Source organism: Caretta caretta, chromosome 8, assembly GCF_965140235.1.
Source record: "Caretta caretta isolate rCarCar2 chromosome 8, rCarCar1.hap1, whole genome shotgun sequence".
Classification (NCBI taxonomy): domain Eukaryota; kingdom Metazoa; phylum Chordata; order Testudines; family Cheloniidae; genus Caretta; species Caretta caretta.
In genome coordinates this window covers 10927024-10942049 of record NC_134213.1, presented here as the reverse complement: position 1 = coordinate 10942049, position 15026 = coordinate 10927024, and the positions used below count along the sequence as shown (strand labels likewise).

The window sequence follows — 15026 nt, the reverse complement described above, 5'->3', positions numbered from 1 at the left end:
TTTTACAAACGGTGAAACATGCCTGCCAGGGGAACATTTCAACTCCCCAAAACAGACTATTACAGAATTCAAGTTCTGTGAAGGTTTCAGAGTAGCAGCTGTGTTAGTCTGTATCCGCAAAAAGAAAAGGAGGACTTGTGTCACCTTAGAGACTAACGAATTTATTTGAGCATAAGCTTTTGTGAGCTACAGCTCACTTCATCGGATGCATGCAGTGGAAAATACAGTGGGGAGATTTTATATACACAGAGAACATGAAACAACGGGTGTTACCATACACACTGTAACAAGAGTGATCAGGTAAGGTGAGCTAGCTGTTACCAGCAGGAGAGCGGAGGGAGCGGGGGGAACCTTTTGTACCGATAACCAAGGTGGGCCATTTCCAGCAGTTGACAAGAACATCTGAGGAACAGTAGGGGGGGTGGAAAATAAATATGCCAAAATAGTTTTACTTTGTGTACTGACAGATCCACTCCCAGTCTTTATTCAAGCCTAAGTTAATTGTATCCAGTTTGCAAATTAATTCCAATTCAGCAGTCTCTCATTGGAGTCTGTTTTTCAAGTTTTTTTGTTGAAGAATTGCAACTTTTAGGTCTGTAATGGAGTGACCAGAGAGATTGAAGTGTTCTCCAACTTGTTTTTGAATGTTATAATTCTTGACGTCTGATTTGTGTCCATTTATTCTTTTACGTAGAGACTGTCCAGTTTGGCCAATGTACATGGCAGAGGAGGATTGCTGGCACATGATGGCATATATCACACTGGTAGATGTGCAGGTGAACGAGCCTCTGATAGTGTGGCTGATGTGATTAGGCCCTATGATGATGTCCCCTGAATAGATATGTGGACACAGTTGGCAACGGGCTTTGTTGCAAGGATAGGTTCCTGGGTTAGTGTTTTTGTTGTGTGGTGTGTGGTTGCTGTGAAGAATGTCAAGGTTTTGTCTTTTTGTCCTGATGTGGGCCAATTCTCCCCCACCCTCCAAAAAAAACTAAATTTTTTTTGAGGATTCGGAATTCTGTTTTCTCACCAGATCCTGGGGCATGGATTAGAGCTCTCTGGCTGAAGCTCAGTCTGGATAAGACCGAAAGTGATGCCTGAAAGTTTGCAAAACAACCGGGTGATCTTACGAGATTGGTATCTCCCTCTAAGCGTATGTCTACTCAGCAAAAAACGATCCAGTGCAGCAAGTCTTGGGCCAACTATGGCTTGTGCTGAGGGGCTAAAAATTGCAGTGTAGATGTCTGAGCTCAGGCCAGAGCCTGGGCTCTGAAACGTGGTGGTGGGGGAAGGTATTGGAGTCCAGGCACCAGCACAAGCCTCCATGTCTATACTGCTATTTCTAGCTCTGCAGTGTGAGACCCGGGAGTGCTTAGACCTGGGCTATAAAACTCGCTGCCATGAGGGGGGTTTTTTTGTGCTATGTAGATGTATCCCTTAGACTGAGGGTGTGCTCCCGACATTTGTTAGTGGGTTTGCAATCTGGGGGTTGTATTGAACCCCCAGCTACTCTTCCATAAGACAAGCTATCAAGCTCACACAGAGCTCTTCAGGTCTTATCTCTCTCATCAACATAAGATGGTCCAATAAGAGATATTACTTCGCCCACCTTGTCTCTCCAATATCCTGGCACTCACATGGTTACAACAACACCGCATATTGCAATGGCAGTGACTTGTGACTGCGACCAAACTTTTCCACATTCGCACTTGTGTAACCTACCCTAGAGATGAGAGGTCCCTATACAATTTTACCAATCCCTTGATCCATCCAACCTTCCTTTTAACATTGTAAAAGCACCACTATATCCATAATAATTAACAGTGTAATGGTAACGTCTTCCATATTAAAATGTGCAACCATCCTGCACATAAAGCCATAGAAAAGCTAAATTACAAGGGTTAACCCTGGGCTCACTGAAAGGAACGGGTGTTTTACCATTGATTTCAATGGAAGCAGAATCTGGCTTGTAAAATGTAGTGACAAGGCAACTAAAGGAAAAATCTTACCTTTTTGACCTCATATTTAATGGCAAGTTTAATTCTGCTCAGGCTTGGGCGGTGATGCTCAGGCCACACTTTTATGTTCACATCTCCATTTAGAATAGCCTCCACTTCTTCTGTATCCCTGCAGAGATCCAGTACACCCACAACAAAATCCTTGCATTGCATAGATAACTTCCTGTAATCATTCTAATGAAACAAAGAGAAACAAAAGTCATTTATTGTTGTGACCTGAAAACACGTTTCTAAAAGAACTCCAGTTCAGGCTGAAGTTCAGGATTTATCCATGTAAAACCTTTTGCTGGCTGGAGGCTGAAGCTGTGAGGTTTGAGTTGGGGCATATTTACGTTTTCACAAGTATTAGTGAATTTCTTCCATAATAAACTAGTACCATCTCCATCAGTTAATGTTGCTTTTTATGGCGAAAGGGCAAAACTCTGTTCATATAGGTCAGGTAGTATGGTGATATGGGCAAAATGAATGATAGACAGACAATCATTAGTTTTCACAAATTTGCCCCCACATTTTGGCACTCCTCCCCTCTTTTTAAAGTGAAAGGACAACTCTACTGTCCTGGAGGGGAGTTTTCATTTTCACCCTTGATTTTAAGTGAACACAAACAATATTTTGCTTTGGCAAAATTCCACATATAATTTGTTTCCTTCCTTCTAGTCCACATCATATCCCCAGGAGAGCAAAAAGTATTTCCCCCATGGTTCTGCTATTAATCAATTTAGAAATTATACAAAAAGTAAATGCAGTTTGAAAATATTTTATTAAACAGATAGATCTGGCTTTAGGAATGTCCAGCCCACATGATTTATTTACATATACTGACACCAAAATGGGTTAAGACACAAATGTATTCAGTGAATTCAATGTAATTCAGTTGAATTACAAGAAAAACTCCCATCTCTTTTGTGTTCTTTAATTACATTTCTTAGGTTTTTTCTCCACAAAGTACAGAGGAGATTCTTAATTCCATTTCAACCAGATTATTGGGTACTAAGATATAATCAGTCCCAAGAGAGCCTTCAATGCAACATGTATACCCCCAAATTAAACAACATAGTAAGAGAACGAAAAAGTGCCACCATGGTTAAACAAAGTACAAGAAGCAGTGAGAGGCAAAAAGGCATCCTTTAAAAAGTGGAAGTTAAATCCTAGTGAGGAAAATAGAAAGGAGCATAAACTCTGGCAAATGAAGTGTAAAATATAATTAGGAAGGCCAAAAAAGAATTTGAGGAACAGATAGCCAAAGACACAAAATGTAATAGCAAAAAAAAAATTTTAAGCACACCAGAACCAGGAAGCCTGCTAAACAACCAGTGGGGCACTGGACAATTGAGATGCTAAAGGAGCACTCAAGGACGATAAGGCCATTGCGCAGAAACTAAATGAATTCTTTGCATTGGTCTTCATGGCTGAGGCTGTGAGGAAGATTCCCAAACCTGAGCCATTCTTTTTAAGTGACAAATCTGAGGAACTGTCCCAGATTGAGGTGTCTTTAGAGGAGGTTTTGGAACAAATTGATAACCTAAACAGTAATAAGTCACCAGGACCAGATGATATTCACTCAAGAGTTCTGAAGGAACTCAAATGTGAAATTGAAGGACTACTAACTGTGGTTTGTAACCTATCTTTTAAATCAGCTTCAGTACTAAATGCCTGGAGGATAGCTAATGTGATGCTAATATTTAAAAAGGGCTCCAGAGGTGATCCCGGCAACTACAGGCCGATAAGCCGAACTTCAGTCCCAGGCAAACAGGTTGAAACTATAGTAAAGAACAAAATTGTCAGACACATAGATGAACACAATTTGTTGGGGAAGAGTCAACATGGTTTTTGCAAAGGGAAATCATGCCTCACCAATCTACTAGAATTCTTTGAAGGGGTCATCAAGCATGTGGACAAGGGGGATCCAGTGGATATAGTGTACTTAGATTTTCAAAAAGCCTTTGACAAGGTCCCTCACACCAAAGGCTCTTAAGCAAAGTAAGCTGTCATGGCATAAGAGGGAAGATCCTCTCATTGATCAGTAACTGGTTAAAAGATAGGAAACAAAGGGTAGGAATAAATGGTCAGTTTTAAGAATGGAGAGAGGTAAATAGTGGTGTCCCCCAGGGGTCTGTAAGGAGACCAGTACTTTTCAACATATTCATAAATGATCTGAGAAAAGGGGTAAACAGTGAGATGGCAAAATTTGAAGATGATACAAAACTACTCAAGATAGTTAAGTCCAAAACAGACTGCGAAGAGTTACAAAGGGATCTCACAAAACTGGGTGACTGGGCAACAAAATGACAGATGAAATTCAGTGTTGATAAATGCAAAGTAACATAACTGGAAAACATAATCCCAGCTATACATATAAAATGATGGGGTCTAAATTAGCTGTTACCACTCAAGAAAGAGATCTTGGAGTCATTGTGGAGAGTTCTCTTAAAACACTCACTCAGTGTGCAGCGGCAGTTCAAAAAGCGAACAGAATGTTGGGAATCATTAAGAAAGGGATAGATAAGACAGAAAATATCATATTGCCTCTATGTAAATCCATGGTATGCCCACATCTTTAATACTGCATGCAGATATGGTCATCCCATCTCAAAAAAGATATATTGGACTTGGAAAAGGTTCAGAAAAGGGCAACAAAAATGATTAGGGGTATGGAACAGCTTCTATATCAGAAGAGATTAATAAGATTGGGACTTTTCAGCTTGGAGAAGAGACGACTCAGGGGGAATATGATAGAAGTCTATAAAATCATGATTGGTGCGGAGAAAGTAAACAAGGAAGTGTTATTTACTCCTTCTCATAACACAAGAACAAGGGGTCACCAAATGAAATTAATAAGCAGCAGGTTAAAAACAAAAGGAATTATTTTTTTCACACAAAGCACAGTCAACCTGTGGAACTCCTAGCTAGAGGATGTTGTGAAGGCCAAGACTATAACAGGGTTCAAAAAAGAACTAGATAAGTTCATGGAGGATAGGTCCATCAATGGCTATTAGCTAGGATGTGCAGAGATGGTGTCATCAGCCTCTGTTTTCCAAAAGCTGGGAATAGGTGAAAGGGGATAGATCACTTGATAATTGGCTGTTCTGTTCATTCCCCATGGGGCACCTGGCACTGGCCCCTTTTGGAAGACAGGATACTGGGGTACATGGACCTTTGGTCTGGCCCAGGATGGCCGTTCTTATGTTCAAACATGTTTGTTGAAATACTACTCCAGGAAACATGGCTCCAGAAACTCAACATGAATCCCTATGAAGTAATTTCACCTCACCACCAGATTTAGGCTGTGCTTGTGAGGATAGGGGTGAAATTTAGTTAACTTGGTAAGAATCATTTCACTGAAAGCCCTTATTCTAAATCAAACAGTAATTGATTTACACATGGTGGGAGAAGAAAAAAGAAAAAGAAACGACTACCATTGAAACTGACCAAATGCAATTAAAACCAAACAAAATTAAGGCTGCTGTTAACACAATAACAAAACCATGCATAGACCCAAAGCAACAAATACAAATAGATACAAGCTCTTACAGCCTCAAGAGATCTTTTCAAATTAGTTTTGATGAATTAATTCAATTCAGTTGCTCACCAAATTAAGCAATCAACCTAAAACTAAGATAGCATTTCATCAAAGACAGGTTTAACTAAGAGTCACTTGGTGTTGTATTCCTGCATTTTCTAAATTATTGTATCTAACATTAGACATAACATGTTGCAGGACCATAACATCTCTTAGCCTAAGATCTCAAAGCGCTGTACAAACATTATTTAAGAAGCACATCAATCTGTGAACTAGATGTTATTATATCCACTTTAATGGGGAACAAACAAAGGGACTCAGGAAAGATTTACAGAGGTATTTAGATGCCTAAAGAGTCACACAGACACCTAATGTTGGATTTACAGAAGTGTCTAACCTCTTAGGGTATGTCTACACTGCTACGTAAACCCAGGGTTAGAACTCGGACTCAAGCCTAATTCCCCTTCTGTCTATACACATCACGCCAAACCAGGGTCCCAGGAGAGTGGAGGGTCTGAAAATGAGTCAAACCAGGACCATGAGTTCAAGCCTCACTGCAGATGGACTCAGTCTGAGAGTCTGCCAAAAAGTATTTCACAATCCCATGGGTCAACTTTCTTTGTTCTCTGGACAGTCAAGTTTGGTGGACAGTCAAATTTTCCCACACTGCACTATGAATAAAGAGCTAGAGTGGCCATATTTGGGGAGGAGCTAGGAAGCCTGGGATATGGGTAGTTGGACTCAGGCCCACATAATGCAGTATAGATGCAGGCACTCCAGGTCTGGACTCAGGATTCAACAATTTCAAACCTGCAGTTACAAATGTTTGTAGACGCTCAAACCCTAGGTTAATACACCCAGAGTCTGCTAACTCAAGTTCTACTAAACGTGAGCTTACATTAGTGTAGACGTGCTCTTAGGCATTTTTGTAAATCCAGAGTACATCCTTATGTGTCTAAATACCTTTGTAAATCTGACCCAGAGACATTAAGAGACTTGCCCAGAGTCACATGAGGAGTTAGTGACAGAGGTGGGTAGAGGCCCCTTTCTCTTTTCCCCACAGCCAGATCTCTCACAGGAGCGGCTGCAACATCATGTATAATGGAGGCTTTAAAAAGTTATGGTAGAATACTGTGCAATAGGAGCTGCTGGAGGTGTGCATCTTAATACCGTGTTAATGGGGGGTGGGGGAGAGATGAAATTGAACAGAAATCACAGGCACTGACTTTTGCTTGTGGGTGCTCCTCTCCATCCCCTCCCCCTGTGCAAGTGGTGGGAGGGGGTCTCAGGAGGAACAGGCTGAGTGGCGGTGGTGCTTCAGGATGGAGTAGCAGACAGAGTCTTGGCGGGGAAGAGACCGAGCCGGGGCAGGGCCTTGGGCTGGAGCGAGGGGCAAGGCCATAGTCCGAGTGCCAGAGCCCACCAAAGATTAATCTGGCCCTGTGGGTGCTGAGCACCCTATTTTTTTTTCAGTGCATGCTTGAGACCCAGAGCACCCCTGGAGTCGGCACCTCTGACAGGAATCATATGGAGGATTTTGTCAAATAAAGAAGCAGAGTAAATGCTGAGATCTGACTTCAAGACAGGCTGTTCTTTATGGGAGGTTTCCTGATCCCACTGAGATTTAAGCAGACTTATCCCCCACAATCAATTTGAGGATCTCTTCTGAATTTAGTCCTATGCTTTGGTCTTTGTTACAACAAGATAGGTTACAATCATTAAGAAACTTGTAGGTCACAATAAAAAAAGGTTTCTAAACAAGAGTCTGGTCCTACATTGAATTGCAAAAATCATTAAAATAGGAAGATATGAAAATAGAAGGGAGTTGGGAATGAAATACCAAACTGCCCCAGGTCACGCAGACACTTACTTAGCCTGGCACTTTAAAAAAAAAAAAAAAAAAAAAGAGTGAGACCTTTGCAAAGCTTTCATGAGATTCTCTATTTATAAACTTCTTGCAAGGTTCTCAAACATCACTCTTGGTAGGTTTATTTTAAGCAACTTTCATCAGCATTTCCACGTCATCTAACCAGCTAGAATGTGTGTCAGCTCAAAGTACCTTTTCCTCTTCAGATGTCTAAGGCGAGAACACACACTACACAAGTGTCTCTAGAGAGACAAGTAATCTAACTTGTGCGACTGTGCTCCTGCAGGCAAGCTCAGCAGACATGTAGACTCATAGCAATGTTTGTGCTCTGGTGAATGACTATGACACATTCTTGGAGACAGCATGGATGAATTTTATGTTCAAAGCTATTTTGCCTTTTAAGTGGAAAGAAGCATTGAAAGCTAAACACAAGCTGGGTAAGCCAAAACCCACAAACAAACAACCCTCTAGCCAACCAGCAATCATGCAGGCGGGACAGCAACCTGGTGCCATAATGATAGCCTCCTACAGGTATTAATATAGAGTTTGAGGGCTGGGAATTCTCCAAATAGAGCATAATTACAAGCACACCTGTTGTGAGTTTCTGTACGATGATCGACTGTGAGAACGACCTTCAAAATGAAAATGTGTGTCTAGATGACAGGATGAGCGACTAGTTGTATTTAAGCTGCAGCATGAAGTGTGGAGAGGCCCTCGTTCAAGTTCTTTTTGGGTAACTCTTTTTTGGCTACCCATAATCTATGTTTCTTTACTAAACGGAGCATTATAACACATGGGATGGCTTGTTTCCATCAGGCTCTAATCAGGGTTTGCAGTCAATTGCTTTAGAGATACTCACTCTGTCACACAGAATACTGAACCAGAGGCAATCTTAAGGAACCATCTTAAATAGAAAGGTGGTAAGCAGTACAATGGGTATATGAACGGTACTGTTAGTCTGGATACAAGTTTATACTGTCTGTACATGTCAATACTGTATAAGCTGCATATTTACCATGTGTCTGGGAATGTCTAATATCTGGTGTACCATATGGCCAGACAGAACACAGTGGCTTGTGGGGCTGTTTGAGACAGCTGTAGTCTGCAGAAGCACAAGAGATAGTGCTATGCTTCTCAAGGGACTGGAGGACTCAGGCTTAGAACAACAGCGTGGAGCCAGTGATCAAAGGAGAAATGTGAAAGGCAAGCAGAGAGGACTTTTCATAATGTTTCCACTTTCCATTTTGACTCAGTTGTGTGTGCTCACTCGCTGAAGTTTGGATCGGGTGACCTTAGGTGCACTTAGCCAGGAGCGACATTTTTAGCTTGAGCCCCAGAAAAGTAATGCATCATGGATGCAAGGACTAGAGCCAGTCAGGAAGAGAGCAAAGCAGACTAACCCTGTTCAGCTATATTCGTTATGCTGTATACATTATGTGTCTAGTTGATGGCAATAATCTGAGCCTTTCACCCATAAATGCTCCCTATACATCTAATATTATAGGCATTTTAAGGCTATGAGGTTGGTGAAATGGACAGAACTATTTAGCAGTGAAAATACATTACTCACAGATACCTGAGGTTTAATCCTGCAAGGCACTGAATGCACTAACTCTTGGTGAAGACAGAATTTGAGAGCTCTGCAGAATTGGGCTCTAGGGAAGTAACCACATGCTGAGAAGTATTAAACCTCATATAATCCCTATAGAGGAGTAGATTATCTTCCATAGACAGATAGAGTGCATAATGAGAAATCAGAATAGTTTTTTAGACACTTACAGCAACATTTTTAAAAACCCTAGAACCTAATAAAAGGCTTCTAAATTAGTCTTTTCCTGCTTCTCCTGACCCTGTTGTGCATGTGGAGATAAAAAATGTCTCATTTTCCTGTTTTGAAAAGGCTGATGGCACTTGCCATTCACTGCTATTTCGCTGAGTACCCTGTTATTATCTGTTGATTATGTACTAAATGAACTCTGTCATGTCTCTACATCTGTTCAAAACCACCCAAGCTTCCTCAGAAAGGAGCTGTTCAGTTCAAGGGGATGCAGTCACAGTTAAAGTTAAAAAAACAAACCAAAAAAAAAAACACCAGAATATCACAAGAGTAGCCAAACCATCCTATTTAGTAAATAAAATGCCTTTCCCCTTCTCCCCTACCACAAGCTTCATTTGAAAACCAAGTGAAGGGCTATCATAGGAAATAGTTTTTAAAGCTGATGCTTCCTCTTGGGAATGTTTACTTGTCAGCTGTTAACATTTTTCCAGTAGTATCTCTGACTGCAGGTTAGGAAACTTATCCTTGATCCTGAATGTGATGAGCTGCCCTGTGTGGAACTGAGCACCCTCCACGGCCTTCCATGGGAGTTGCAGGTGCTCAGCACTGCATAGGAGTGCTCAGCAACTTGCAGGACTGAGGCCCCTTGTTTACAAAACAAAGAAACCTTCTGAAATTACTCGTCAATTTTGTGTTCCACAGCTCTCAGGCCCCAGTGCAGGAAAGCACTTAAGTGAGTGCTTAAGTCCCACTGATTTCAAGGGGACTTAAGCATATGCCTAAGGGCTTTGCTGAGTCAATCTTCTTTCCTGAATCAAGAACTGAGTTGCATCCGATGAAGTGAGCTGTAGCTCATGAAAGCTTATGCTCAAATAAATTTGTTAGTCTCTAAGGTGCCACAAGTACTCCTTTGCTTTTTGCGAATACAGACTAACACGGCTGCTACTCTGAAACCTGTCAGTGTAGAATATGGCATACAAATACATAAGCAAGATGTGTTATCATGAGCAACACACTCAACATGCTATCATTTAGGACAATTAAATTCTTATTAATAACTGCTTCAGAATAATTAATGAGCCAGGCAAGCCCCATAGCCTATTGCTACTTATTATAACCACAAATAATTCCAAGATTATTTCTATGTATCTGCCATCTTGCATCCAATGAATTGTCCTATTAACCTTCACTATATCCACTAAGTCACCATGACCATGAAAAACAAATTTCACAAATGAATTTACATTTGGCTGTATAACTACGTGTTTATATCAGAACCAAATGAAAGTACAGATTCTTCTAGAAAAAAATAGCAGGGATTTTAGGCTACATTATAGTAGTATTCTGCAAAGATTCTCATGGTTCATGCTGTTACTGGGAATGTATATATGTATTTGCCCACTAAAAGTTAATTAAAATTGACAGAGTCCAGCATCCACAGACTGTAATATTGTTGTAATAATGTTGTAATATTCCACAGCCAGAAAAATCAACTAAGACAGGTAAAACAAAGACAGAATTCTGTAACAATGATCAGAAAATCCCAAAAGTGAAAAACAAACATGTTAGAGAGAGAAAGCAAAAAGGTAGAATTATGCCCTAGATTGCAGGGCCAGCTTTCAAAGGAACCATCATTTCAAATACTCAGAGTACTTACAAATATTTACCAAGCAGCCTTTTGGTGAAATACGCTAGATTTATTTCATACATGTGGGCCAAATTGGATTTCCTTCTGGATATTTATATTTTCTATGGCTTGCCATATGCTTAGGAAAGAAGGAAACCATTGGGTATGTGAGAGGGAGGGTACACGAGGGAAGCAGTTCAGTAAAGGGGCTACCAGCATTACTCACAGTATAATTATGCTTTAATGTATTCAGAATAAATTATATTAGAGACAAATCAACATGCTGGGAATTAGCCATGTGATGCTCAAGAATGACAAACCCCCTTGCAGTGACTTCGGTAGGTTTCTGTCATCTGTTTGCAGAGTTGTCACTATTTTTGAATAAATTTGCTTGTATTTCTTTAATTTCCAGATGACAGACCTAGTGTACGACTCCTGCCAATTCAGATTTAAAATTATGCATTTATTTTTGTCTGCTAGTTTTCAGACTAGCACATCATGTGGTCTTGGGGGTCTTTCTCCCCCCCATCCAAAGTGACAACAAAATCAGTGACATTAGGAATTTCAGGTGTTTGTCTATAATTCACTGGGCATATTTCTAAAAAAGTTCAGTGTTCATTTTAACATTTCACTGCCCAGTTGTGCATCATTGCATGTTTTTAGGCTTTGTAACAGATGCCTCCAGCATCTTCTTTGATAAGCCATATCTTCACTTCTTCACCCCCGATGAGTATGCTATAACAAACAAGCTGTTCTAATACAAGTAGTTGACATTTTAAAACTGTGTCTCTGTTCCCATCCAGAGTCCTTGAGCCCTTCTAAATGGAGCAACAGAAAGCATAGAAACTGCTCATTCGCTGTGGTGTGGACTGTCGCAGTGCAGCTATACAGAGGAGAAATACTTTTCTAGAGGAGAAGCTTTTTGAAAAATAAGACAAAGAATCAGTAGACAACTCATACAATGCAGTAGCAAGAGGACAAAGCTGATATTGCAGTCTATATTTATGCAGTGGTTTTCAGCCAGAGGATCCCAGAGGAATGCTGGGCGGAGTGGACTGTTTATTAGAATTCAGCAGGGGACCCAAATACCCCAGTAAAAAAACAAACCCATATCTGGGTTTGTGTGTTAAAGGTTTGGGTTTTTTCAGGTCTCAGTGAGCCATTTGTGGGCTGAGTATGGAAGGTCTGGCCTTCCCAAAGTAATTCCCCCACCCAGGAACAAAAATACAGTGGTTTACACCAACAAATCAAAATTTGCAAATAACTAGCACACAGTGGTAACTGAGAATATCAGTTTCTTTGTAAGAGTATCCACGGTAAGCCAATGGGAATGGTTGGCAAATGTTGACCTATTAATAGCTTCCACTGCACCATGAAAAGACTGGGCCTAGCATCGCTTAAGAACTTAAAGTTGCTCCCTATGACATGAATAGTAGGGCTGGTCAGAAATATTCCATCAAAACTGTGTTTTATCCCCTCCTGCTTCTCCATGGACTGAGCTCCCCAACTGGACTTCATCTCCTCAGATCCATCACAGCCGTACAACTGCCCCGGTGCCCTACCTTCCCTTACCAAGAGGGTAGACTGTAATGCATCACAGGAGATGTAGTCCAACCAAGGAGCATATCCTATTAAAGGAAAATGGGAGCACTAAAAACACCCACGAAGCATCATGGTGGCATTTCAGAATCATAATATTTCATTTGTGATGTTTCCCTGAAAACACAAAATTTTCTCTGGAAAAAAAAATCTGTCATCCCTACAAGCTATTCATTGACAATCACAAAGGAAATTTTATATATATTATATACACACACACAGAGTCACCAGGACTATCAGAACCTACATCATGTACCTGCCACAGCCCCTTCCTTTCCTCATTCTCCCACATACGAGGCAGACAATGTGGGTAACTATGCTGCTTGAGCAGGGTGAGAACCATAGTTTCCACTCTTCTGTTAAAATCTCTCCCATTTCTTCTTGATCTGAGTGGTGAGAGCTCCCATCTTGGTTCAATCTACTTTGACCAGTGCACATACAGTATAATGCAGACAGGGATTCCCCCAGCAAAGTAGCGTTTGAATCCTTTGGGTGAATTTTCTCTTCCTCAGACTCTACCTATGTGCAAGTCTTGCGTATTTTAACCTTTTATTTGCAGTATATCTTGCATCGAGAGGCAATGTTGTCCACTTAATAAGGTACAACTTGGGAGTTAGAAAACAGATTGTATTCCTGGTCCTGCTCCTGACTCACTGCATGGCCTTGGGCAAGTCAACTTAATAGCTCTGTGCCTCAGTTTTCCCACCTGTAAATTGAGGCTAATGATATTTAACCCTGTGTGTAAAGTGTGCTCTACAAGTGCTGAATATTATTTCAGGGGACCTAGTAATTTTTACGGTGTTAGAGAAATAAAGCAGCATCTAAGAGTCTTTATATTTCATGGCACTAATTTTCACTAAATGACTCCCTCAGACAAAATGGATCAGATTCATCCCTGGGGCATTTCAAATGAGATTTAAGGCACATTTCAGAGACCTAGCATATAGGGTCATAGATGTTTAGGCCGTTATGGTCATCTAGTGTCACAAACTGCATAACAGAGACCATAGAGTTTCACCCAGTAATTCGAGTATCCAGTCCTATACCTTTGGTACCCCAAATTCTTGAGGATAGTAAAAGACAAACACTAATTTCCCTACCTTTGATACAAATACCATGTGGTCTGAAATCATTTAAAAAAGAATTAATTTATTTTTCAACATTTTTACTGTTTGTTCATTGCACTTCACTTGGAGAATGAACATTAGTCAAGTTCCCATGCACTAAAACAGTACTGCAGTGTCCACATACAAGTCAATCTTTAATTTAAAGGTAGGGTTGAAGCAACACTCAGATCCAAACACCCCACAATGGTGCTCAAGATCCAGATCTTAACATGTGGCTTCAGCTCTCTGCATTTTATTCCCCATTTAGGGGGGAAAAAAAAGATTTGTGCTGATTTAAAAATATATATCACATTTTGACTCACATATCTATTAGCAGCATATTTTACAAAGCTTTTCTTCTTTTTTAAACAATATCTAAATTCTGGACCTAAACTGCCTAGTCATGACCCTTTAAGCTAGGTCTAGTGCCTTGCCAATGGCCTTTTAGAGAAACAGTAAGCAGCTTTCCATTTAATGGCAGAAAAAGTATGTACTAAATCACGTGACATTATTTGGATTAGTGCTTTTTAACCCCACAAAGCCAACAAAGCTGCAAGTGTACTGTCTTGGTATTCACTTCCTGCTTACACACTACAGTATATACAATACATACACAGCATGTTAGACCACTGAGAAACCTAGTATTCCATTGTACCTGCTTTGCAGCGACTGTAAAGCTAAGTCCTTGCTGGTATATTCATCAGCACATTAGATGTGTTCTACCTGCAATTTTCAGTCAGTCTATGAAGTTTCAGTCTTTAAAATCTTTTATTTTATGTATATAACTGAGAACCTTAATATTTTTGAGCATAGTTTTAGTTTAATTAACATTTAGCTCTTTCTTTTCTGTGCCACAAGAATTAAATGATACGATAATTTGCAGGTGACGTGCCCATAAGGATTTAAGGCTTCTCTATGGGACTGTTAGTGGCCCCATTAAAATTTAACTCAGTTTTGAAACTGCACTTTCACAGCATTCCCTACAAACCTGGCAACGAGAGTGAATTTTAATAGTCGCACAGCATCTCAAGTATACAAATATAACATGGCATGTGTAAATCTGAATGTTGAGTCTGATGTATTTGCACTTACTATGTACCCAGTCATACAATAAGCTGATTATAGAGTCACAATAGTGAATACACAGTAAAAATCATTATGAAAAGTAATTACGAGATATGAAGAAAAGCCGCTTTTTAATTATTGCTGAATAAGCTAGATTCAGACTTGTTCTGAAAAAAGAAAGGAGTACTTGTGGCACAAGTACTCCTTTTCTTTTTGCGAATACAGACTAACACGGCTGTTCCTCTGAGACTTGTTCTGTTGATTTAATGGATTGTCGGAAGCATCACAGAGGACAGAGTGGAGAGTTAAGAACCAACAGTGAAAGCAGGAAAAAAATAATCAAAAATTTGGCCATTGGACCGGAGGCAAAAATATCCCCTCCGTGCATTGTTGTGCACTACGTTATCTGTCACCCTGAATCTCAGAACACGCTTTTAATGTATCTGT

At 40.3% G+C, this 15026-nt stretch overlaps 1 protein-coding gene across 5 annotated transcripts in view; it reads right to left on the bottom strand.

Moving 5' to 3' along the window:
• Positions 1–15026, bottom strand: part of TRPC7 (transient receptor potential cation channel subfamily C member 7) — a 120200-nt gene that overhangs the window by 78539 nt on the left and 26635 nt on the right. For 4 of the 5 annotated variants that reach the window (XM_048861914.2, XM_048861913.2, XM_048861915.2 and 1 more), the window contains exon 3: positions 2010–2192. The exons of the other annotated variant lie outside the window; for it this stretch is intronic. In XM_048861914.2, coding sequence (XP_048717871.1) covers positions 2010–2192 — 183 coding nt within the window. The remainder of the gene's footprint in view (positions 1–2009; positions 2193–15026) is intronic. 5 annotated transcript variants of the gene reach the window in all.